Source organism: Desmodus rotundus, chromosome 7 (assembly GCF_022682495.2).
Source record: "Desmodus rotundus isolate HL8 chromosome 7, HLdesRot8A.1, whole genome shotgun sequence".
Classification (NCBI taxonomy): domain Eukaryota; kingdom Metazoa; phylum Chordata; class Mammalia; order Chiroptera; family Phyllostomidae; genus Desmodus; species Desmodus rotundus.
Window position 1 is genome coordinate 134,004,810 of NC_071393.1, and position 23,807 is coordinate 134,028,616.

At 48.1% G+C, this 23,807-nt stretch overlaps 1 protein-coding gene across 4 annotated transcripts in view; it reads left to right on the forward strand.

Moving 5' to 3' along the window:
• EML1 (EMAP like 1) overlaps positions 1-23,807 on the forward strand; it is a 142,270-nt gene that overhangs the window by 74,955 nt on the left and 43,508 nt on the right. For all 4 annotated transcript variants that reach the window (XM_053928210.2, XM_024567658.3, XM_053928208.2 and 1 more), the window contains 2 exons: positions 8,222-8,404; positions 17,594-17,729. In XM_053928210.2, coding sequence (XP_053784185.1) covers positions 8,248-8,404; positions 17,594-17,729 — 293 coding nt within the window. In that variant the 5' untranslated portion in view covers positions 8,222-8,247. The remainder of the gene's footprint in view (positions 1-8,221; positions 8,405-17,593; positions 17,730-23,807) is intronic.

Genomic DNA, 23,807 nt, shown 5'->3' on the forward strand with positions numbered 1-23,807 from the left:
CCTTTCCTGTGGCTTCTTGAACATATATAATACAGTTAAAATAACCGTTTAATTTTTCTGTCTGATAATTCTACCATCTGTGTCATTCCTGGGTTAGCTTTGCTAGGTTGATTCTCTTCCTGATTAGGGGTCATATTTTCCTGCCTGGTCGTTTTTATTGGATACCAGACATTGTGAATTTAACTCTGTTGGGAGCTGGATATTTTTATATGCCTATAAATACTTGAGCTTTGTGCTGGCATGTGGTTCTGCTACTTGGACACAGCTCTGTTGGGGACCAGAGTAGCGTTTCGCCCAGGGTAAAGTGCTCTGAGCTCCCTCTGAGGGTGACGTGGGTCAAACTCCGCTAACGGGGATGGGAGCCCTGGTATCTGTCCTCTCTGCTCTCTCCAAGCCCTGGAGAATTCCCTCGCGCGTGAGTGCTGGTCAGTTCTCAGCAGAAACTCGTTTCCGAAGTTTTCTCTCTGTGCGGCTTCCTCCTCTATTGTCCCTGCCCTGCAAACTCTAGTCCTGGCAGCCTGTCTGGACTTCCAGCTCTGTCTCCTCACCTCAGGGGCATCCTCTCCCCCGTCCCTTCTGGGAGCTGGGAGGTGGTCTCTCTGCTCGCCACCTCCCCGTCCCTCCCTGCCTGTGTAACGCATTCTGCCTGTTCTGTTCCACTGTTTGCGTAGGATGGCAAATCTGGCGCCTGTTAGTCCATCTTGGCTGGAAGCAGAAGTGGATGGCACTTTTTAAAAATTAGTTATACAATGTTAATAAAAAAGACAACGCTTTACAGTAACAACAATAACCATAAAAAAAGGGATGTGGGTTGTGGGAGACTGGGACTCAAACCTGCCTTTAGATTCTACCCTTAGAAGGACGCAGCTCCAGCTCTTTGATAGGAGCCTGGCAGGTGAGTTGTACAACGAGGAGCAACCTTTCTTTCTAGTTTTAACATCATCCGTGAGCCAGCGTGTCCGTCGAATTGTCCCGAAGACGGACTGCTGGCTGCAGTGTGTGTCAGGCAGTTTTATCCCGGAGAGCCAGTTAGTTGTCATCAGCCCCTCTGGTGGGTCTTTAACATTTGAGCTGTGCTGTTCTGATTTTTCATCCCCACTCTTAAAGGCCAGGCTTTCCTGCGAGGAGCATTGTCTCAAACCAACCAGAAGTGCTCCATCTAGAAGACGGTTGGTGTTATCTGTAATGTAACCGCACCGTGCTTTAAATAGAAGATGTTCATACTAATGGAAATTAATTTAAAAATTAAGAATAGCTTTTATTTTATTCTTTTTGCTTAAAGTTTTTGAAACAATGTAGCAAGTAAAATGTTATGAAAGCCACCTTTTTAGACAACTTTTTAGTAAGTCAGTTTAGGGACAGACGACACTTACCTAGTTGTTACATCTGTAACAAGTGAGCGCTGCAGTAGCTGGTCTTCCTGTAGGATACAGTCTGGACCACAGCTTTAGATCTTTTTCAAGTCCAACCCTATGCTCGTTATTTCGCCTGCTCACGCCTTTCCCACCTCCATACTTTTATCTTTCCTTCATGTGGTTAGAACTTGGTGGCCCTGCCTGACTCACTAGGGAGGAGCGTTGTTATAAGCCCTAGGCTTTTTCCTCTCTGTCACCCCAGCTGTCCCAGAGACGGGGTGCACGGTCCTGCCTCAGTCTCCCGGTGCTGAACCTCAGGGCAAAGGCCATGTCGGAGAGCAGATTGTTTCACCCTGACTGGGAGCTGCTTTCCTGCGCAGCTGCAGGAGCTCATTTGCTTTACTGCTGTGGGAAAAGAGGATTAACAACTTACAGTACCCAGGTCTTTCAGTTTCTGACAGAAACAAGAAACACGATCACTTCTGCAAAGACAGAGGTTTAGGGTGTGGGGGGGGGGCATGCATGCGTGTGAGTGTAGGTGTGTGGCGTGTGTGCATGTATGAGCGTGGGTGTGTGGCGTGTATATGTGTATGTGTGTGGTATTAAACACTCCAGAGATTCTGAGGACTCTTCCAAGGGAAGTCTTTGTCAGAAATGAAATTAGAGTATATTTCAAAATAAAGTCATTGACACGTTTCCTAAATGCTCAAGTTGAGAACTTCAGGCGGCTCTTTCGCTAAGTGATTGTTCTTGTTCTGGCTTCATTCATTAGTCATTGATTGAAACCCAGTAGCTCACCTGAAATCCTGCCTTTCCTTCTCCACCTGTGTTTTGATCTAGGTTTGCCTGGTCCTCGTGTCGCATCTCCAGGGCCGGGCTCTTTGCCAAGCTCGTGATTGGGCGGGGTGGGGCCTGTGTCCTTTCTGTCGTCGGGGTTCCTCTGTCTCTGGCTAGGTTGTCTGTTGGCCGCTCTCCCCTCTGCCAGACCGAGTGCCCTAGGGTTAGGAGGCTGGCTGTGTTCACCGCACCGCCTGGCACCAGGTCCAGCCCGGGAGGATGCTCACTGACACATTACTGAATTAAAAAAATGTGCTAGCTTTAAACTGCATCACGTCATCTCATTCAACATAGTCACACGTTGCTTCTTAGGGCAATTTTACAGGTTTTTCCTGGTCTCCGGTCCCATGATTTCACAACCTAAGACTTAGAGAAGACTTTGTACCATCTTTATCCCAGATCAAGAAGCTCTGCTGAAGATCCTTCCATCAACAGGCAACGGCAGCATTCTCCTGTCAGTCAAGGTCCACTGCGGAATTCCTTCTCTGTCGAGTGTATGAACGTTAGCTCTCGAGCGTCATTTGAGTCAGGTTGACTGGTGTGTGGGCTTGGTCCTTGTCATTTTCTGTGAAGTGCTAAATTTCAGAGCTGGAGCTCAAGTGGCAGGTCCAGCCCAGGGCGGAGCGGGAGTCTGGGCTCCTGACTGACCCACGTGACCAGAGGAGGACCTGGAGTCCGGGCCGAGAAGCGGAGCGGAGCCCTTGAGCCAGGAACAGTGCTCCCAGCCGCACAGGGCGGGGCAGGGCGGGAAATCCAGGCCCCGACACCACTGGGGACATGGCGCCCTTCCACTGGGCCCGGTTCTCTGTTTCAGAATGGTTTCGCGCACAACCACATCACGTGGCTTTTCTGCAGACGATGCGTAACATGGAAAGCCAGCTCGAATGGGAGAGGCCCACCTGCAAGTTACTGACTGAAGTTCTCATGCCTGGCTGCTTACACGACTGTTCCAAAACGCCGAAACCTGCGGCAGGACGCTTTCTCTAATGCATTCATCCCATGTTTTGGCAAAGGTAAAATGCTGCAAAAATTCTACGTACGTTTCACTTAGTGCCACGCAAGGCCCACTGGAATCGACACCTGTCCTCGGACGGACAGTGCGATGTGGGGCGAGTGCAGAGGGTTTCCAGCCAGCCCCCGGCTCGTCCCTTCCTAGCTGCGTGCGTTCAGATCAGGGGGACGAGAAACCCAGCCGCTCCGATGCTGCCTGTGACGTGGGCGGACGTTGTGTGGACTGCAGAGAGACACTGTGAGGCGCAGCGTCCCGCACGCGGTGGGCAGGAATAAAGGGTAGCTGGCGTTGTTTCAAATGATAAAGAGAAGAAGTAAGAGCCTCTCCACATGAAGGGCCAGATTCCAAGTGAACTCCTTAAAATTAATAGGCCCCCATGGGCTCCTGGCGCATTACACTCAGACAGCAGCAATGCCTCCGTGTCCCCAGATTCACAGCGTCAAGGGCCTGTTTTTATCTCTGATTAACGAGTCTTAGGAATAGAGGAGGTGGCGAGCTCCCCTCGCCTTTTAAATAGAATAAAATGCTCAAGTTACCAGAAGATCTTTTTGTGCCACTTTTTACCATAAAATGTTAATTCAACTTAAAAGTCATAGCCGCAAATAGCCACATGAAGATCGAGGCTAAGGGTGGAGCCTCAAACTTATCTTTCTGTCTGGGGAATCGGGGTGATGTAGGTCCCACCTGGACCTGTGACCTCACTTTAAATTCAGAGAGAAGCTGTTGTGCGGCTAGGTCCTCACAAGGTCAAGTCTGAGACGGAGCCGTGGATGTGGTGCTGGGCCTGCCCTCTGCCCGCGAGTCACAGCTGCCATGTCAGGGGCTTTCATGGAACTGTCCTCTCTCTTCAGGTGAATGTCACACTTCCTCAGCTGGCCACAGGTGCTCCAGAGGCAGCAATGGTACCTTCTGCTATAGCCATGGCCTGTCAGGGGCCAGGCGCTGCCCAGCTCCACAGAATTGGCTCTGGTAACTACTCTCAATGTGGATTTCACTGCAGGTCAATGCTCCTCTTTCGCTATTGTAAACAGTAACATTAACAACAATGAACTATAATAATGTTACGCTACCGTTTTTCCCGAGACTGTTTGCCATCATTGCATCAGATGTTTCATATACCTTAGCACTTATCCTCACCAGAACTTCAGAGAGCAGGCGGTACTGTTCCCCGCGTGGTCGAGTCCTTTGTCAGGGTCCCACGGCTAATGAGTGAGAGACCCAGGGCTTGAACCCTTCCTGATCTCAGTGCCACGCCCGTGCTCTTCCTGAAGCCCCAGGACGCAGCTGTCCAGTGCAGAAACGCTGATTATCAGCCTTTTGTGTTCTGCACCCCGTGTGGACCTTGACAAGATGCCGCGAGGCTGGAATTCAGCCCCAGGAAGCTCTGCTGCTGGCGGAGGGGCACCGTAGCTTCTGGAATGGGTGGCCAGCTGAGACACCTGCAGTACAGGCCTCCCACTGCTGCAGGCTGGGTTCCACCTCCGATCCAGTCCTGTCCACGCCTTGCCTGCAGTGCCAGTTTGTGCGGGCGACCTCTGAGACAGTTCCCCGATGCTGAGAGAAAGGGACGCTCCACCCGTCGTGTGAAAGTCGGTCCCCACGCCTTCTGAAGGAGAGGAGCAGGTGCCCCAGCCCCAGCCGGTAGTTCTAGTTCAGGCAGAAGCTTTCAAAACCCCGGAAATGCCGCGTGGCAGTTGAACCAGGCTTGGGTTCTGTTCGTCATCGTGCTAATCAGCTTTCCTCCCAGCTGGAGGGTAAAGTCGTTGGAACCCCACTGGCCTTTCCTGTGCACATGAAGGTTAAGAATGTCACACAGCTCATACGCTGCCGAGAAGCCTGCAGTCCACCCTCGAAGTGACCACCTGCGGGAGCAGATGGGCCATCACAGGTCAACGCCGCAGTGCTGCTGTGTTTGGAAAGCACCGGGGGGGTGTCAGAGGGAGAACGTCAGCCGAGCTCACAGTGGAGGTTCTCTTACTTAGCAGATCAGGCATTTCGGGTTTTAATCACTTGTATTTGAAGGCAGGGTTTGGTTTTGGGGGTTTGGGTGGTTTTTGGTAAAATTTTAATATCTTTTTTATCCTTACCTGAGGGCATTTTTTTCATTGCTTTTAGAGTGAGAGGAAAGGGGAGAGGAAGGGGGAGAGAAAGAAACATTGATGCGAGAGGGGAGTATTGATTGGTTGCTTCCCTTATGTGCTCGACCAGGAATTGTATGTGCCCGGACTGGGGATCGAACCCACAACCTTTCAGTTATGGGATGATGCTCCAAAAATCTGAGCCATACCAGCTGGCAAAATTGTGAAATTAGGCTTTTTCCTGTACAAACTCAGCAATACAATGAAAACAGAGTCCCATCGTGCAGTCTATCAAAGCCGTCTACTGAGCCAGCCGAGGCCACCTGACGACATTTTGCCCCATAAACTCAGAGGACGCAAAGCAGGCCTGCCTCGCCCTACATGGAGTGCTGTTGCCTTTGACTTGCGAACACAAGGTGGTCCGTGGGGACCGGCATTGCTCTTCAGTGCCCCACCGGCCACCCAGCTGCCCGGCCGCCCGGCCAGTGAACACAGGTCCCGCCGGTGACCGTGTGCACCCTCCCGACACTGTCGTCCCCTCCAGCAGCCCCAAAGATCAGAGAAAGGCCTGATTCCCTGTGCCGGGTCCCTTTATGACTTAGAAACACATAGTAAACTCTAATTTCTAATTAATTTTTCAGTGCTGTTTTTCATGTGAATGTTTAGACAGCACATAGGAATTTTCAAGGAACTGTTCAACTTGAATCTACTTTGGTAATTTTTATCAGTAACAATGGTGGTGACGATGATTGCTTAATTGTAGCTTACATGTATAAGGCATTTACTACCTAAAAAATATCCTAAGTGCTCTACATATATTAACTCATTTCATATTAGAGAATGTCTCGAGACTGTCACATAAAGGAGTCCTAGAGTGTGTAACCTTTTGGGACTGGCTTCCTTCGCTCAGCACAATGCCTCTGAGAGCCACCCAGACTGTGGTGTGCCTCCGTGGGCCACTCCTGTTTATTGCTGAGTAGTGCTCCGCCGCGTGGGAGTGCCACAGACGGTCCGTTCACTGGCTGAAGCACACGCGAGTGGATTCCCAGCTCCGCCAAGTACGAACGGAGCCACTGTGATGCTCATTCCTTTCTCCAGAGGCAGCACCTCGGGGTTGCCAGGTCACAGGGCAAGTGTCTGTTCAACTTGGATGAGAAGCTGCGAAACCGTGTTCCAGGGCGGCCGCACCATTTCGTGCGCCCACCAGCAGTGTAGCAGAGCTCCATTTGCCATATGGTCTCCCTGCTTGCTTCTGTCAGTGGTCTGTGTTGGAACCATTCCACCAGGTGTGTGGTGACAGCTCGTTGTGGGTTTAGTTCGCGTGTCCCTGATGGCCAGTGACATTGAGCATCTTCCCATGTGCCTGTTTGTTCTTTAATGAAGTTTTTATTCAGGTCCTTTCTGTTAGTTCCAATGTTTGTTCATTTTGGATTTATACGCAGTTTATTTTCTTTTCTCCTGAAAACGGGTTCCACTTCTTGATTCTCACTATGTTCCTGGCTTTTGGGATTGCATCCTGGACATCCCAAATGCTAAGCTGTGGAGATTCTGTTTTCTGTTTACCTGATGATGCTGTTTCCTTCGTCTGAGTGGGGACCTTTCTTCGCTGCACTTGGACCACAAGCCCTGTTTCTAGGGCTGCAGCTCCAAACTCAGTTCTGACCTTTCGTAGTCCGCGGGCGTGCTTGCGACCGTGCAGGAATAGACAGAGTGTGGGGGGCCCCTCTGCGGCTTTTTCCTTCCTGGGGTCTTCCCATGCTCTTCAGTGTTACAGTTTCTGGACTTCACCTTTTGGTTTTCTGAGAACAAAACAACTACCAGGTTTTCCACACACACCCTCACCCCACTGTGTGCACCGTGTAGCTCTGGCCAGACGCCATGGAAAAGGGGATTTGCTTGTGTGGGTGTCCCTCTGCCCCCCGCCAGGCGAGTGCGAATGCCCCATCAGTCTCCATGCTGCTTGTGCCTGCTCTCCAGACCCTTCAGGCAGTTTTGTGGGGTCTCTGGGCTCACTGATGGCTTTCTGCAGGGCTGTGTCCATGAGGGCCTGCCATACCGGGAAGCAGAGCGACTGTGAGGCTCACATTTTAGCTGGGGGATGTGGACATCGAGCAGATACCTGGGGGATTGTAGTCGTAGAGAGGCTGTGAAGAAAGAAACAAGGTAGACGTTCTGAGAGCGACAGCATGCGGTAAAGCTGTTAGGAAGCTTCTCTGCAGGGCTCCCATTGGAGGCAGGACCTAAAGAACAGACAGAGCTGGTTGAGAAACGTTTCAACCAAAGGCAGCAGCAGGTGCAAAAGCCCTGAGATAGGAGAGAGGTCAGCATGGCCGTGGCGCTGTGAGTGAAGGGAGAGTGATGTGAAATGAGGTCGGAGAGGCGAGGAAGGTCACGCAGGGCCTGGCGCACCTTGAGAAGGAATTGGGAAGTAATGATTCTCTGCAGGAAAACACTACCACGGCCATAAGCACATGCTAACCAGATAGGTCTGGCCACTCAAACTGCCTGGTCAGAGTGGCCAGTCCCTGAAAGTCCCGCCCCGTGGGTGGAGTGGCCTGGCGATATCTGACGCATGCCGGTGTTGTTGTAGCAAAAGCTGCTCGGCTGCGCAGTGGCCCCAGCCATGTGTGGGAGGTGGAATCGACAGGTTCTAATATCTCTTCTCCCTCCGAGGCCCCCTGATGCCATGGGAGAGGAGAATGCAATGGCAGTTAAAACCGCAGTTTAAAAAATAAGAAGCACCGACATGGGGGAGGAGGTGACCATACGAGAGTGAAGTGCTGTGGTCCTGTGTAGTGGAAGATGCCACGTGATTTCTGCTGAAAGGCCATTATCCTCGGTTTCTAATTATTTTGTTGCAGCGCTGTGCTGGTGTGCGTTTGCTGGGCTGATTTCCCTGGGGGGCACATAAGACTCACTTGTTCCTCTCCTTGGTTCAGATGACAGCGCTTCCGCAGCGAGTAGCATGGAGGTGACAGACCGCATCGCCTCCCTGGAGCAGCGGGTCCAGATGCAAGAAGACGACATCCAGCTGCTGAAGTCTGCCCTGGCCGACGTGGTTCGACGGCTGAGCATCACCGAGGAGCAGCAGGCTGTCCTGAACAGGAAAGGACCTACCAAAGGTGGGCGCTCCGCATCACCCAGGAGCAGCAGGGCGGTCCTTGCTCTGCCTGAGGTGCTGTACGCTTTAATACGGACAGAGAAGTGAAACTTCGAAAAACAAAGAAACAAGCTCAGCACAGTCAGAATCATCACACCAGGCGGGACGGTGTTTCTCGGCTTGGGGTTGGTGGTGTACAGCTCAGAGGGGTGCGGCTGGAGTGATCAGCAAATGCCTGCTGGGTCGAGGAAGGCACAGTCCCAGTGAGAGCGATTGTTTATCCAGGGTCTCTGGAACGGAGTTAGTTTGCACAAAGCCCCAGCATCCCCTGTGGGCCCCAGGAGGCTCTTCCTCTGGAAAGTGTGTTGCCAGCTCTCCTCTCCGTGCTCATCTCATACTGTCCTTCGTCTGGGCCCAGCAAACACGTAACTGATCACGTGCCACACGCGACACTGAGCCGGGCCTGGGGCCCAGCGGGGGCAGGCCCTTCCCTGAGGAGCTCAGGGCCCTGAAGTTTGTCACTCGCCCCCAGCCCCCCACGAGCTAGTGAGCCCCTTCTGGGCAACATCCCCTGTTTCTTCTGAGTCTCCTTCTCTGCGTCCGCGAGAGCACGGCCTGCCAGAGCCCTGTGCCTGGTGGAGGTCTGGCAGATGGAGACACTCGCTTTATATTCCTGTGGCATCTGGGCACAGAACATGACAAAGCAGTGTTTTGTTTTAAGCAACTTTGTGGGGACCCTCTCTTTGAAATTTTGGAAATAAATCCCCTCGTAGTTTGTACCCTGCTGTCTGCTTTCAACCAGGAGGTGTGGCTCACCTTTTGCCAGTTTTTTCCTCATGGCCAGCCCTAGAAAGCGGAATTAAATTCCTCTCGGCTGTAGAATTCCCTTGGTTAAAACATTCTGGGACTGCGGCTTGTAAACGTCCCTTTAACGTGGACTTTCTTATTTTGTTTGGGTCTCACCAGTGACGTCGCAGTCACCGTGCTCTCCCCTGGGGTCAGGAGAGGGCTCTGCCTCACGCCGCAGGTGCTCACGTTCTCTCCACGAGCGGCCTTCAGTGCACGTTCCTGTGGGCGGGAACATGTTTCCTGCCCTGGGGGGGGGGGGGGGCACCACCGCCAGCCCACAGGAGATGTGCCTGTGGGGCGTCGTCTGAGTTTTGAGTAATCCTTTTAAGTAATCTTTCTCTCCTAAGTTACAAAGCAATTAGGGTATTTTAAATGGAAACTGGGTTATTTTAGGTATTCTTGACCTACTTACTCAGCTTCCCCAGAATAATTCCGATGACTACTATATCCTAAAGGTACATTGAAGTAGTTGCTCATATAAAACTTCAGACTTCTACAGCTTCTTTATTTTTTTTTTTTTCAAAGGTTATATTTATTTATTTTTAGAGAGAAAGGAAAGGAGGGAGAAGGAGAGGCAGAGAAACATCAATGTGAGAGGAAAACATTGATCAGCTGCCTCTCACACACCTCCAACCAGAGACCTGGCCCCACAACCCAGGCATGTGCCTGGACCTGGAATCGAACCGGTGACCCTTCCCTTTGCAGGATAATGCCCAGCGCACTGAGCCATGCTAGTTAAGGCTACTAGCCTTAAAAGTAAATGTCTTTACTTTCAGAAAATTAGGGGGGAAATAATGCAAGAGGGCTATCCAGGAGTTATCTTTTCTTGATTAAAACTTCATTTTTATAAAACGTCTAAGAGAAGTTATAGCTGATGTTTCTTCATAACATTCTTTTCATAAGTGAAAATAAGTCAAAGCATAAAAGCCAGAAGGTCACATCAAGAAATGGGAAAAGACCGCAAGGGAGCCGGTGAGGGGTGGCATCCTCTAATGCAGGGGCTGTGGTTCCCTTGCTCGTGTGCAGCACACTTGGGATGTTGGGGCAGAGGAGGGGAGGCGTCCGTCACCAGCACTGGAGGCAGCTCCTCCCCAGGCACCGAGGTGGCCCGGCAGGTGCCCCTCTGTCTGGAGAGCTGGCCCTCTGCAGCGCTGGTTGGGGAGGGGGATCTTTGAAACAAGGTGGGTTGTAGGCAAACCTAGCTGGGTTCCCGAAAGGCCCCGCTATCATCATTGCTTTGCAGCGCCTGGGCTTGCCTTCCTCGTGCAGCCCTGAAGCGGACTGGACTCACGGCACAGTAGTTTTTAAATATTCAGCGACTTTTTTTCTCCCCCCAGGTTGGTTGTCCAAAGCTTCGGGCTCTGTCTTGAGCTCCGGGGGCACGTCCCTGTGCCACAGAGGGTCAGGCCGCCTTGGAAGGCGGTCAGCTTTCACAGCGCCCAGAACACGTGCGTGGCGAACACTGGGGCTTTGAGCTTCCCGCGTCCCCCACCGCTGGGCGGTGCTTCCGCTTGCTGCCTCAGTGTGGCCGCCAGGCCGTGGGTGATCACTCTTGGTCCTCTGTACATCAGCTCTCTGCTCATCCTGACCTCTGAGCTTCAACCGACTCGATCCTTCTTCGTAGGACTTGCCTAGCGTAATGGGGAGAGCTGCAGTCTCATGAAAATAACTCCGAGTTCAAGGTCGAGGGTTCCTGAGACAGGAAGACTGTGGCCACCCCTAAAAATGCCTGTGGACTTAGTTCATAGAGAGGGACCTGTGTCTCAGATCACTTTTTTTTAACAATATTCTACTGTCCCTATTGTGGCCGATTGTGCTAATTATCCAACTCTTCTTGACCCAATGATACTGGGTCTTAGGATGAACTCAGCCTCTACCTAAACTCCCCAAACTTTGCTGTTCTTTTCCTTTCGTATTTTTATTGTAAATACTAAGAACTGGTTGCCCTCTCGTGTGTCTTTGCTGTGGAGAGCATCAGCCTGCGGAGTTAGTTTTGTCCGTGTTGGATTTCTGTGCAGACGGGAAGATCTGATGCCCTTGAGTCACCATACAGCGGAGAAAGAACCAGATGGCTCACGGGGCAGATATTCTGACGCTCTTGCTAATAGTCACGTTTTTTCAGTGTTGAGGTTGGAGTGGGCACAATACTCACCACTAGTGGAATGAAGTGAGCAGACCCCCTTGTCTACTGCCACTGTGTGTGCAAATACACAAAACACTTGGCAAACAAAGGTCACTGCAGCATCGTGCACAGTGGGGACAGTCGGACAGGAAGCAGTAGAGGGAAGCCAGCACGGGGCCGTGGCCAGAACTCTTGGCACCCCTGAGATCGAAGGCTGTGTGGTCTTCAGAAGGGTCTATGACTGGTAACAACAGGGAGAACACTGGGGTGTTGCGTATTCCATGAGGAGCCGAAAGCAGGATATAAAACTGTAGAGACTGTATACTTTCAACTAAGCAGACAAATCTGTACAAACATTTGAAAGAGCTATACCAACATTTATTGCTTTTTTTCCCTCGGTGTTTTTCTCTTTTATACTTTTAGTTGGCTTCTAAATGGCCCTTGGTGTATATTCCTCACTAAGCAGGAGGAATTTCTGATTTAAAATGACTCTGTTCTTCCGCCCGCATCTGATCTTCACTGCGCGGGGACCAGCAGCGGGACTCACAGCCGACCTCCGCAGCCGGAGTTCGCTCGCCTGTTCTCAGGAAGACAGGTGCGGGTCGGGTTCGTGACAGAGCCGTTGTGCACGGGCACGGCTGGCTCCCATGTTGGTGCTAGGCGTGCGTCACGGGGTTTTAAATGGAAAACGCTGGTTAAAATACAGTCACTGTCCTGGACTCCCAGCCAAGATGGAGGCGCAGGTAGACACACTGTGCCTCCTCGCACAACCAAAACAAGGACAACAACCAATTTAAATACAAAAAACAACCAAAACTGACAGAAAACTGAACTGTATGGAAGCCCGACAACCAAGGAGATAAAGAAGAAACATTCATCCAGACGGTAGGAGGGGTGGAGACAGGCAGCCGGATGGAGAGGACTCGGGCAAGGTGGCAGCTAGTGGACCAGGCGGTCCCACATTCACATGCGGATAAACTGGGAAGAACAACTGGGGACAAGACAGACCCACAACCCAGGGTCCCAGTGCAGGGAAATAAAGCCTCAAACCTCTGACTGAAAACATCTGTGGGGGTTGAGGCGGCAGTGGGAGAAACTCCCAGCCTCACAGGAGAGTCCTTTGGAGAGACCCACAGGGGCCTAGAACCTACACAAGCCCACCCACCTGGGAATCAGCACCAGAAGGACCCAATTTGATTGTGGGTAGCGGGGAAGTGACTGAATGCTGGCTGAGAGCGCAGCAAGCGACACTATTCCCTCTGTGGCCCCTCCCCCGCATACAGCGTCACAACACAGTGACTTGGTTGCCCTGCCCTGGTGGACACCTAAGTAAGGCTCCGCCCCTTACTACATAACAGGTGCACAGAGGCAAAAAAAAAAAAAAATGTCCCAAGTGAGAGAACAGTTCAAAGCTCCAGAAAAAATACAACTAAGCGACGAAGAGATAGCCAACCTATCAGAGGCACAGTTCAAAACACTGGTAATCAGGATGCTCCAGGAACTCACTGGGCACTTCAGCAGCATAAAAAAGAGCCAGGCAGCAATGGAGGCTGCATTATGTGAAATGAATAAAAAACTACAGGGAACCAACAGTGACGGGAAGGAAACCAGGACTCAAATCAACGGTTTGGAGCAGAAGGAAGAAAGAAACATTCAACCAGAACAAAATGAAGAAACAAGAATTTGGAAAAATGAGGGAGAGGCTTAGGAACCTCCAGGACATCTTTAAATGTTCCAACATCCGACTCATAGGGGTGCCAGAAGGAGGAGAAGACGACCAAGAAATTGAAAACTTACTTGAAAAAATAATGAAGGAGAACTTCCCCAGTCTGGCAAAGGAAATAGACTTTCAGGAAGTCTAGGAGGCTCAGAGAGTCCCAAAGAAGCTGGACCCAAAGAGGAACACACCAAGGCACATCATAATTACATTAGCCAAGATAAAAGATAAGGAGAGAATCTTAAAAGCATCAAGAGAAAAGGAGACAGTTACCTACAAAGGAGTGCCCATAAGACTGTCAGCTGATTTCTCAAAAGAAACCTTACAGGCAAGAAGGGGCTGGAAAGAAGTATTTAAAGTCATGAAAGGCAAGGACCTACGTCCAAGATTACTCTATCCAGCAAAGCTTTCATTTAGAACAGAAGGGCAGATGAAGTGCTTCCCAGATAAGGTCTAGTTAAAGGAGTTCATTATCACCCAGCCCTTATTGTATGAAATATTAAAGGGACTTATCTAAGAAATAGAAGAAGATCAAAAATATGAACAGTAAAATGACAACAAACTCACAGCTAGTAATAACCGAACCTAAAAAAAAAAACCCCACAACTAAGCAAACAACTAGTAACAGAATCACAGAAATGGAGATCACATGAAGGCTTATCAGTGGGAGACTTTGAGGGGGGAGAGGGGGAAAAGGTACAGGGAATAAGTAGCATAACTGGTAGGCAGAAAATAGACAGGGGGAGGTTAAGAATGGTATGGGAAATGGAGAAGCCAAAGAACTTGTATGTACAACCCATGGACATGAACTAAAGGGGGAGGATGCAGGTGGGAGGGGGTGTGCAGGGCAGAGGGGAATAAAGGGCAAATGGGACAACTGTAATAACATAATAAAATAGAATATATATATATATATATATATATATATATATATATATATATATAGAAAAAAATGCATAGTCACTGCCCTGTGCATCTGGGTTGTCTGCTTTCTTGGGTGTTAACCAGCAAGTAGTTCTTTCTTATCTTAATTTTGCTATAATTCAACAGGTTGCCTTTTATAAAACTTAATGTACATTTGCAACCTTTTTTTATTAATAGCCCCCTTAATGATTGGAGACTTCGGAAATGGCACCAGAAGCCTCTGCTGGCGATGCTGGTGAGCAAGCCAGTCCTGCCACCCCAGCACATGGAAACCAAGTCTCAGAATTGAGCCCCTGGGACTGCTGTTGAAAGCAGCCGTGGATTCTCTGTAGCCACATGGCCTCCGCTACACTAACACTTAACCCTGGTGTTTAACATAACACTGTGGCTTCCATTCGTTAGTTGACTGAGTGCTGGGCTTTGCAGAGATTTTGGATGTATTAGCTCGTTTCACCTCTCCACCATCCTTTGAGGGGGGTATGATCATGCCCACTTTGCAGATGAGGAAGCAGCCTCGAGGAGACGGAATAAGTTGTCCCAGGTTACCCAGCTGGTGTGGGAAAATCTGGGTGTGGACCCCGGGGCCTGGCTGCACACAGGGGTGGATTGCTTCCGCCCTCCGTGTTGCTTTGCTGTGCACCCCTCTGAGCAATATTAATGTAAATTAACATTATTCAAACCAAGTCAAATATTTAAGAAATGAATAACCAGATGACTAGAAATGAGTTCCTTTCTCAAGGTTTGATTTGATTTGCAAATTACAATAGATCATCTTCAGCATATAATTGTGTGAAATAGTATGTTATAGTCCCTCCACAGATTATATTAGGTATAGATAAAACTAGCAAATTTAAAAAATTTTTAAGCTCTTTGCAGTGGATTAAATTAATGAATAATTAACTTAGTACTTTATTCTGGTGGACCACAATTAGGGAGAAATATTTTCCCCTCTCCCGTTCACCGTGCTTTCTCCTTACCTTTCTCTTTACATACTAGTTAATTACAGAAGTAACTTCCGCTTTCTTTCGGACAGAACACACTATAGTTTCTTCCATGTTTTTCATTAATTCCCCCCTGTGGTTTATATAGGAATTCTTTAGTGATTTACAGAAAAGGTTTAGTAGGTATATTCAATTTTTCAGAGACTTCAAAGAAAGATTGTTTTTAGACTTTTGTATTATGAAAATGTTCCAATGTATATAAAAGTAGAAAGAAAAATACCTTTTTTTTTTACCTGGCTTCATTATTTATCAACGTGTAGTCAGTTTTGTTTTATTTATTATTCCTAATTGCCCTCCATTCACTTCTCTTCACCCCATTAGGAATATTTTTTTTTTACATTTTATTTTTTATTTTAGAGAGAGGGGAAGGGAGGAAGAAAGAGAGGGAGAGAAACATCGAGGTGAGAGAGAAACAGCCATGGGTTGCCTCTCGTACATGCCCTGACTGGGAATCCAACCGGGGACCTTTCCGTTTACAGGACAACATCCCACCACCTGAGCCGCCCCGGTCAGGGCGCCCTTTGTGTTTTTGCCAGTGCATCTTTAGGGCCGATTCCCGGAAGGGGGATCGGATCGCTGGCCCAGAGGATAAACGCATCTGTAGTTTTGCTGGATGTTGGCGACCGGAATCTTCCCCAGCACTTAATCAGTTATCTACTTTGTCTTACAATTTAGCAAAAGCAGATTGCCGTCTCCAATTTCAAATACAGACATTTTAAATTTTGAAAAAGATAATTAGGAATTCTAGGCCCATAAACGGTCAGATGTGCTAAAATTAAACTAGATTTCACACGTAATCACCTACCTAGGCCTAAGGGAAAGTTTTACTTATCAGATATTGCACTGAGTTGTTAATATAAGTTAAAAGGGTTTCTTGATGTTAGATTATAACTTAATATCAATGTCAACATGATCAGCATTAGTGGATTTGACTAGCTACACTTGAATTTCCATAGTTGTATCAACTGTAGTTTTGAAAATGTGTTATCGTGGATAGCACTTTTTGAAGTCTGGCTACTCCAGTCCCACCATTTGGAACCGTGAACTTTTCATTGCAGGCCTAACTGTGGGCGTTTAAGAACTCAGATTCCAAGTACCCGAGAGCCAGAGGTTTCAGTTACCATGGAGTCCGTCTGCGGGGTTTACTCCTGGTAACGTGTGGGGACAGTCTGTTAAATAGTGTGCGAAGTCACCGTTGGCCATAGCTTCCACACGAGTGACTGCGTCTCCCCCCGCCCACCAGGGCCTGTCCACTTCCACCTCGCGGCTCTTCTCCTTTCACTTCCCGTGGGCCACGAGTGTGAGAGAACCTCCCGGAGTGTCCACGCCCGCGGAAACCCAGCGTCGTTTCAGAACGCTCTTCTCACGGGGTTTGGGGTCGTAGATTTTGGAGTGGAGGAGACGTCCTGAAAGCATTTATAGACTCGAGCCCCTACTTCAGTCTAATTAGGAAAACAGGTCCAGGGGGTCTTGCCTGCAGTCGGGCTGCCAGTCAGAGCGTGCGAGGCACGCCGGACCGAAGGAAAAGAATGTAGTAATGACCCAGGAAAGGCAACTTACCGCCTTTTCTCCGAGCATGGATGCAGACTCACCCACTTGTGCGGGTTGGTTCATTTCCTTTTTTTGTTTGATCATATTCCAGTGTATGAATATACCAGAGTTTTTCTATTCACTCACAAATTCAAAGACATCTTGGTTGCTTCTGGTTGTTGTAAATATTAAATGCAGATTTCATATAAACATAAGTGTTCCAATCAGTGGATAAATACCTAGGGTCACTCCTTTGCTAGATTGTATGGTAAGACTACGTTTAGCAACTGCCAAACTTTCTTCCAAAGTGACGGTGCAGTTTTGCACTCCCACCAGCACCGAATGAGCTCCTGTTGCTCCGCATCCTGGCCAGAAGTTGGTACTTTGTCTGTGTTTTGGATTTTAGCCATCCTAATAGGTATATCGAGATGTCGCATTATTGTTTTAATTTGCATGTCCCTAGTGACAAAAGATGCTGAGCATCCTTTCATATGCTCATTTGCCATCTGTGTATCTTCTTTGGTGAGGGGTCTGTTCGGATCTTTTCCCTGTCTTTTTTTTTTTAAGTCGGGCTGTTTGCTTTCTTACTGTTGAGTTTTAGAGGGTTTTTTTTTTTTAAGATTCTGTATGCGGATCCTTTATGAGCTCTGGGATTTGCAGATATTTCTCCCGGTCTGTGACTTTATAGCAGTGGCTTTCACAGAGCCACACTGTCTGTGATGTTAGTGAGCTCTGAGCTACCCATTTTTTCTTTCACAGACTGTGCTTCTGGTGTTGAATCTAAGAAGTCATCCCCACAGCCTTCTCCAGGGTGCTCATCGAGAAGTCTTATAGTTTCGCATTTACACTTAGGTCTGTGTGGTCCGTTTCCAGTTAACTTCTGTGTAAGGTGTGCGGCGGGTGCCAAGGTTCAGTGTGCCACAGCCCTTGTTAGAAATCGCCATTGAATTGTCTTGACACCTTCGTCCATTCTGCCATCATTGGTAGAAACCGATTTCTCCCTGCGTGTCTTGAAGAGTGACCTGGACAAGGGGCACGTTCTGAAGTCCTCTTCCGCTTGTCTTACAGCAAGACCGCTGGTGCAGGCCCTGCCTCTAAGAACCACCGTCAACAATGGCACTGTGTTACCAAAGAAACCGAGCAGCTCTCTGCCGTCCCCCTCCGGGGCCAGGAAGGAAACGGCTGTGACGGCGACCACCAAAAGGTAGGCACGAAGGGCCTTGGACAGACTAAAGGCAGAGCCATCTCGGGGGTTAAAATAGGTTTTCCTTTTCTTATATGACACTTTGCAGTCTCCCATGTGGTAAAAGCCTGTAAAAGTACAGTATTTGGTATGTTTCCACAGTTTCTTAATTTCCTTCTGGAGTTGTTGTTAGTTTATAGAAATACAACTGATTTTTGTGTGTTGGTTTTTGTATCTGCAACTTTGCTAAGATTGCTTATTAGTTTTACATTTTTAGTGTGTGAGAATCTTTAGTGTTTTTTAAAAGATTTTATTTATTTATTTTTAGAGAGTGGAGGGGAGGGCCAAAGAGAGGGAGAGAAACATCAGTGTGTGGTTGCCTCTTGTACACCTCCCCACTGGGCACCTGGCCCACAACCCAGGCATGTGCCCTGACTAGGAATCGAACCAGTGACCCTTCAGTTCACAGGCCAGCACTCAGTCCACTGAGGCACAACAGCCAGGGCGAATCTTTAGTGTTTTTTACATATAAGATTATGTCCTCTGCAAGCAGAGATAACTTTACTTTCTAATTTGGGTGCTTCTTATTTCTTTTTCTTGTCTGATTGTACTGGTAGGACCCCCAGTACTGTGTTGAATGGTGGTGGTGAGAGTGGGTATCTTTGCTTTGTTCCTGTTCTCGGAGGAAAAGCTTTTAGCCTCTCGCCTTTGAGCATGATATTAGCTGTGGGCTTCTCATCTATGGCTTTTTATTATGTTATGGTAGTTCCCTTCTATTTCTAGCTTGTTGAGTATTTCCAACATGAAAAGATGTTGAATTTTGTTGAGTGCTTTTTCTGCATCAATCAGGAAAACATTTGTTACTTGTTCTTCATTCTGTTGATGTGATGTGTTACACGGATTGATTTTCCATTCTGTTAACACAATGTATTACATCGATTTTCGTTACATCGAACCATCCTTGCATCCCGAGGTGAATCCCACTTGGTCATGGTGTTGTAAGTAGTCCATGTACTGTTCAGTTCAGTCTGGTTTTACTTTGCTGAGGACTCCGCGTCGGTGCTCATCAGGGATACCGGCCTGTGTAGTTTTTCTTGGAGCTTTACCTGCTCGTGGTGTTGGAGTCATGCTGGCCTCACAGAGTGCGATGGCAAGTGTCCTCCTGCAGCTCTTTGGGAGGGTTTGAAGAGGATTGGCATTAACTCCTCTTTAAGTGTTGGGTAGAATTCTCCAGTGATGCCATCTGGTCCTGGGGTTTTCTCTGTTGGGGGATTTTTGATACCGCTTCAGTTTCCTTCCGACTGCAGATGTGCTCGGAGCTTTTACGTGTTATGATTCAGTCTTGGTAGGTTGTGCGTATCAGGAGTTCATCCATGTCCTCTGCGCTGTCGGTTTATTAGCATGTATTTGTTCACAGTAGTCTCTTAGAATCCTTTTTATTTCTGTGAATCAGTTGTGATATCGCCTCTTCCATTTCTACTTTAGTTGAGTCTTTGCTCTTTTTCTCTTAGTCTTGCGGAGGACTTGTCAATTTTGTTGATCTTTAAAAAGATTCTTGGTTTCACTGATTTTTAAAAATTGTTCTTGTGTTCTATTTCACTTAGCTCTGCTATACTCTTTATTATCTCTTTACTTCTGCAAAATTTTAGTTTAGTTTGTTTTTTTCTTTTTATACTTCCATGAGGTATAAAGATAGGTTGCTGATTTGAGGTTTTATTTCTTTTTAATGCAGGTGTTTATGGCTATAACTTCCTTCTTAGTACTGTTTTCTTCACATCCCATAAGTTTTAGTATGTTTTGTGTTCATTTTCATTTATCTCCAGGTATTTTCTAACTTCTCTTTTTCTCCCTAAGATTTTATTTATTCATTTTTAGAGAGAGGGGAAGGGAGGGAGGAAGAGTGGGAGATAAACATCGATGTGAGAGGGGAACATTTATCAGTTGCCTCTCGTACATACCCGGACTGGGGACTGAACCTGCAACCCAGGCCTGTGCCCTGCCTGGGAATTGAACTGGCGATGTTTTGCTTTGTGGGACGACACCCAACCAACTCAGCCACACAGGTCATGGCATGTCTTCCAAATTCTCTAGCAATTTCTTCTGTGCCCATTGGTCATTTAAGAGTGTGCTGTTTAATTTTAAGATTGACTTTTTGAAGTAGCAGATAGTAAAAAAAATGAGATTTCCTTTCCTCTTGAAGAAAATAGAATTTTATTATTCATACCTCTTTATATATTTGGAACTTATAGAAATAAAATAAATTTTTTTTCAGAGCAAAAGAAAAGTAAAAATGTAGGAAGTTACTGCCTAGCTGCCAATTATAAATACATGGATTCTAGATTGAGTGTCCAAGAGTGTTGGTTTCTAGTGTAGAGTGTAGTGAATCACTTATTTTTCCTCCCCTTTGGCTTTTATGGGCTTCCATGGATGTGTGTTTCCATCCATTTGGAAGTTGTAAACCTAACAGTAGCATCTGATGGTTATTCTGTGTTTGTAAAGTTCCTATAGATCACTCATTGGGAGAGAATTTCTAAAACAGAAAGCAACCGGGCATTGTAAATATTAGGATTAAAACAACTTCCAGGTACTTCCAGTATGTGTGCAGCCGTGTAGAAATTTTCTGTAGTCAGAGTTCCAAACTCCCGGAGCTGGGGCGTCTGCATGTGCGGATGGGTGTGTGTGTGTGTGTGTGTGTGTGTGTGTGTTTTCTTTTCTCTAGGGGGTTTGCAGCCTGGTGCTTAAGAACAGAATCCCCTTTGGAAATTGTCCAGGACCTGGTGGTTGAGCTTTGTGTTGCCAATTAAGCCTTTGATTGGGGGCTGGATTTGGACTCCTTGGGAGAAGCTTTGTTTCCATTAGTCAAAGGAAAAGAGGGGGACAATCGGGGAAGACTGTTGTAGGTCATACCTCGCTCAGTGGGGGTGCTGAAGCTGACAATAGAGTAACATCTCCATGGGCTCAGCACAGAGACAGTCGCTCATTCTTTCCGTTCCTAAGTGGAGTTTTACAATAGGGCAGAGCTGTGAGAAGAGAGAGCAAGACGAGGGAACGGTACAAAAAAGGGGCATTATTTTAAAATCGCTCTGCTCCGAGCGTGAGACAGGACGGTCAGCAACTCCTGCATCCGAACTCGCAGCTGGCCGTCCTTTGACAAAAGAGTTGCCCTTGTTAGAAACACAGCTTTTAAAGATACACCAAAGCCAGATACATATCACTCACGATTTAAAGAGTAGAACAACGAAATCTGCTCTTAGTTTTTACAAAATGATTACTTCTAATACTTGTATCATGGAGGTCCATAGCAGAATAGAGACAGGACAATTCAGCTGTGAGCAGAAGATGACAAATTGGCACCTGCCCCTTCATCAGGAGCAATGCCAGCTCCTCCCAGGGCTCAGGTATTTGGCTTCTTGTGGCAGTAAAAACAACTTCTTGGGATCCGTCAGATTCTCTAAGACCACCAGGCCTCTTAGGAAATCACTTGGCTTTTGCCACAGAGACATGTCTTTACACAGTGAAAAATAAGGGCATTCCAATCACCGAAGCACGTGCTCTCACCCTGTTAGATTTCCTCACGCCCAGTAGGACAAAGGCCAGGTGAGTCCTGGTCCCCCTGTCCCTGTGGGCTCCCCGGGTTGCAGCATAGCACGCAGCATGTGGGCGATGCCTAGTAAGTATTAGCTGAGTGGATACTTGCTTTACTCTAGTGTTAATCACCCTTGGCCGCCGTGATGTCATCAGAAAATCTGTGATCACACAGAACAGCTACCTGAGATTTCCATTTTTTCTACTGTAAGAAATTTGGGATCATTTTGCAAAATTTTGGAAAACCAGTTCTTGGTTCCAAGTCACATACAAAAGAAAGACATGATTATAGCTTACTACACTTAGAGTTATCAAACTGTAAAAAAAAAAGATTGCCACTTTTTTCTGGTCACCAAGTTCCACCTCAGAAATTTCTTTCTGTCTAAAATTTAGTTTACTTTGGCCAAACCCACGGGATGCATGTATACTGTAAAATGTGAAGAACTGGGACATGTTCAGGACTGGGGGGTTTGGTTTGGGAGGGTAGCAGAGAGCAGGAGGAAGAGGAGGAAATGCTGGTATCTGGCATTTCTACACGGAAAGTCCTCTGCTTGCCGTAAGCACGAGAGGACGTCTGTGTGACTGCACAGCCTCCCTCAAAGGCAGGCCTCCTGCAGCCTCCAGATAAAGAGCATTCCGCTTCACTTGTCGCCGAGAGGGGCGTAACTCCTCTGATAGCACGGCTGGTTGTTTCGGGAGGCTCCCCCAGGTGCGTGCCTATGCAGAATTACTCCCTCTGGCCGCCCCTGTCTCGTCTTCAAGCTTTGTTTTCTGTCCTTCACTCTGGGTCCTAGTAAATCCTCCTTCATTCATAAGAGTGCTTGGCTCTCAAAAGGAAATGTCTTGTTTTTTCTATCAATACAACAATGACAGATTTTTTTTAAAAAAATAGCTTTACATCTCACTGCAAATGTGTGAATGACAGGCGTCTGGGAGGAGCCGTGATGGATCGTATGCAAGCCTGTACACGCAAACCTCGGTGTGTGCGCTTCCCCGTTGGGGGTGAGTTCCGGCTTGTCGCTTTGTACTCCCGCTTAGTCTGCTCTGTGTTTCTGTGCTGTTCGCACAGAGACTGAACGGGTCGGTGAAACTTCTCCATGCAGGCAGACTGAGCAGACACTCGGCAGGCCAGGCACTGCGCTCTGCTCCGTGACTGGCTGCCTCCCCTCCCCTCGAACACACCAGCTCGGAGACCTTACCCTGTGCCTCCCATTCATCACGACTCAGGTCACGTCACTGGATTAACTATCGGCGTTTGCGGGGTGTTTAGATGTTCAACAGGTCCCCCAAATTCTGGTGCCGCCGTGTCTCATAAACTGCAGGTGGGCCCTGCTGAGGGGCCCAGGGGAGAGGACAAGGGCGAGTGGCTTTATGCCCGAGTTTGTTTCCTCGGCTGTGAAATGGGGCGATGATACTTTTGCAGAGGCCTTGTGAGTTTACGTTAGGTGGCACGTGTAACATGCAGAGTCCTCAATACCGTTCACTGTGGCTGCCACTGTGGTCCATCGTTAATGCTCCCTACCAACTCTTCCGGCCACGGTTGAGTGCTAACCACCTGAAAATTGGGTTCTCAGCTCTTTAAGGGTGCTTTATACAAATTTTTATTTATATTTTTCCCAGCACTTACTGTGTGACCAAACATTTGAGCTGGAAGAGACCATCCCCACTTTCTCTACTTTGCAAAGGGAGTCCATCTGTGACAGGGACCGGGAGCAGGGGTGGGGGACTCCTGTTTGTCGAACGAACATCTATTTTCCTGGCATTTTTCAGGTCATTTCATCCCCTGAGAGGTTGAATTTTTTCATTTCAATTTTTGGATGAGGAAGCTGAAACTAGAGTTTCAGGAGCTTGTCCAAGGTCCCCCTAGGAACATCAGCATTGCCACCAGGTCTTGTAAGAAGTCACCTCGCTCCTCTGCCTCTTAAAGGGGCAGCCCACACAACAAGGACAAGCAGTGGAAGGACGTGCTAGTCAAGAGTATGGGACTCCACCACTAACTTGACCACTACCTAAAACACTCCAGGACTCCGTTCGTTTTCAATTTGTACTGAATGGATTGGGGAGACACTGGTTAGTAAAATTATTAGGGTTCAGGTGTACAGTTCTGTAATGCATCACCTGTATATCGAATTGTGTGTTCCTGAACTCTCCTTCCATCACCAATTTACCCCTTTTGTCCCCTCCTCAACCTCCCCCCAACCCCCAGGCTTTCAATCACTGCGAGCTTGCTGCGAACTCCCACAGGGACCCCGCAGGCCGCCCTCGACCCAGGACCTAAAAGCCTCGAGTGATTGGCCCAGAACGACCCGCCACGTCACACTAGCTTGATGTTTGTTGTCATTGGAAGATCCTGAACTTGAAGCACAAAGGTTTCTGTAATTGTAAGGCTTCAGTCCCAAGTCTCAGAAATGTCACGTTCTCCTAAGATCTGTAATTTCCTTGTCCCCAAATTGACCGTTCTAAAAATTCACATTTTGACTCAGAGGCACACCCGTGCTGGTCCCACTGGAAGAC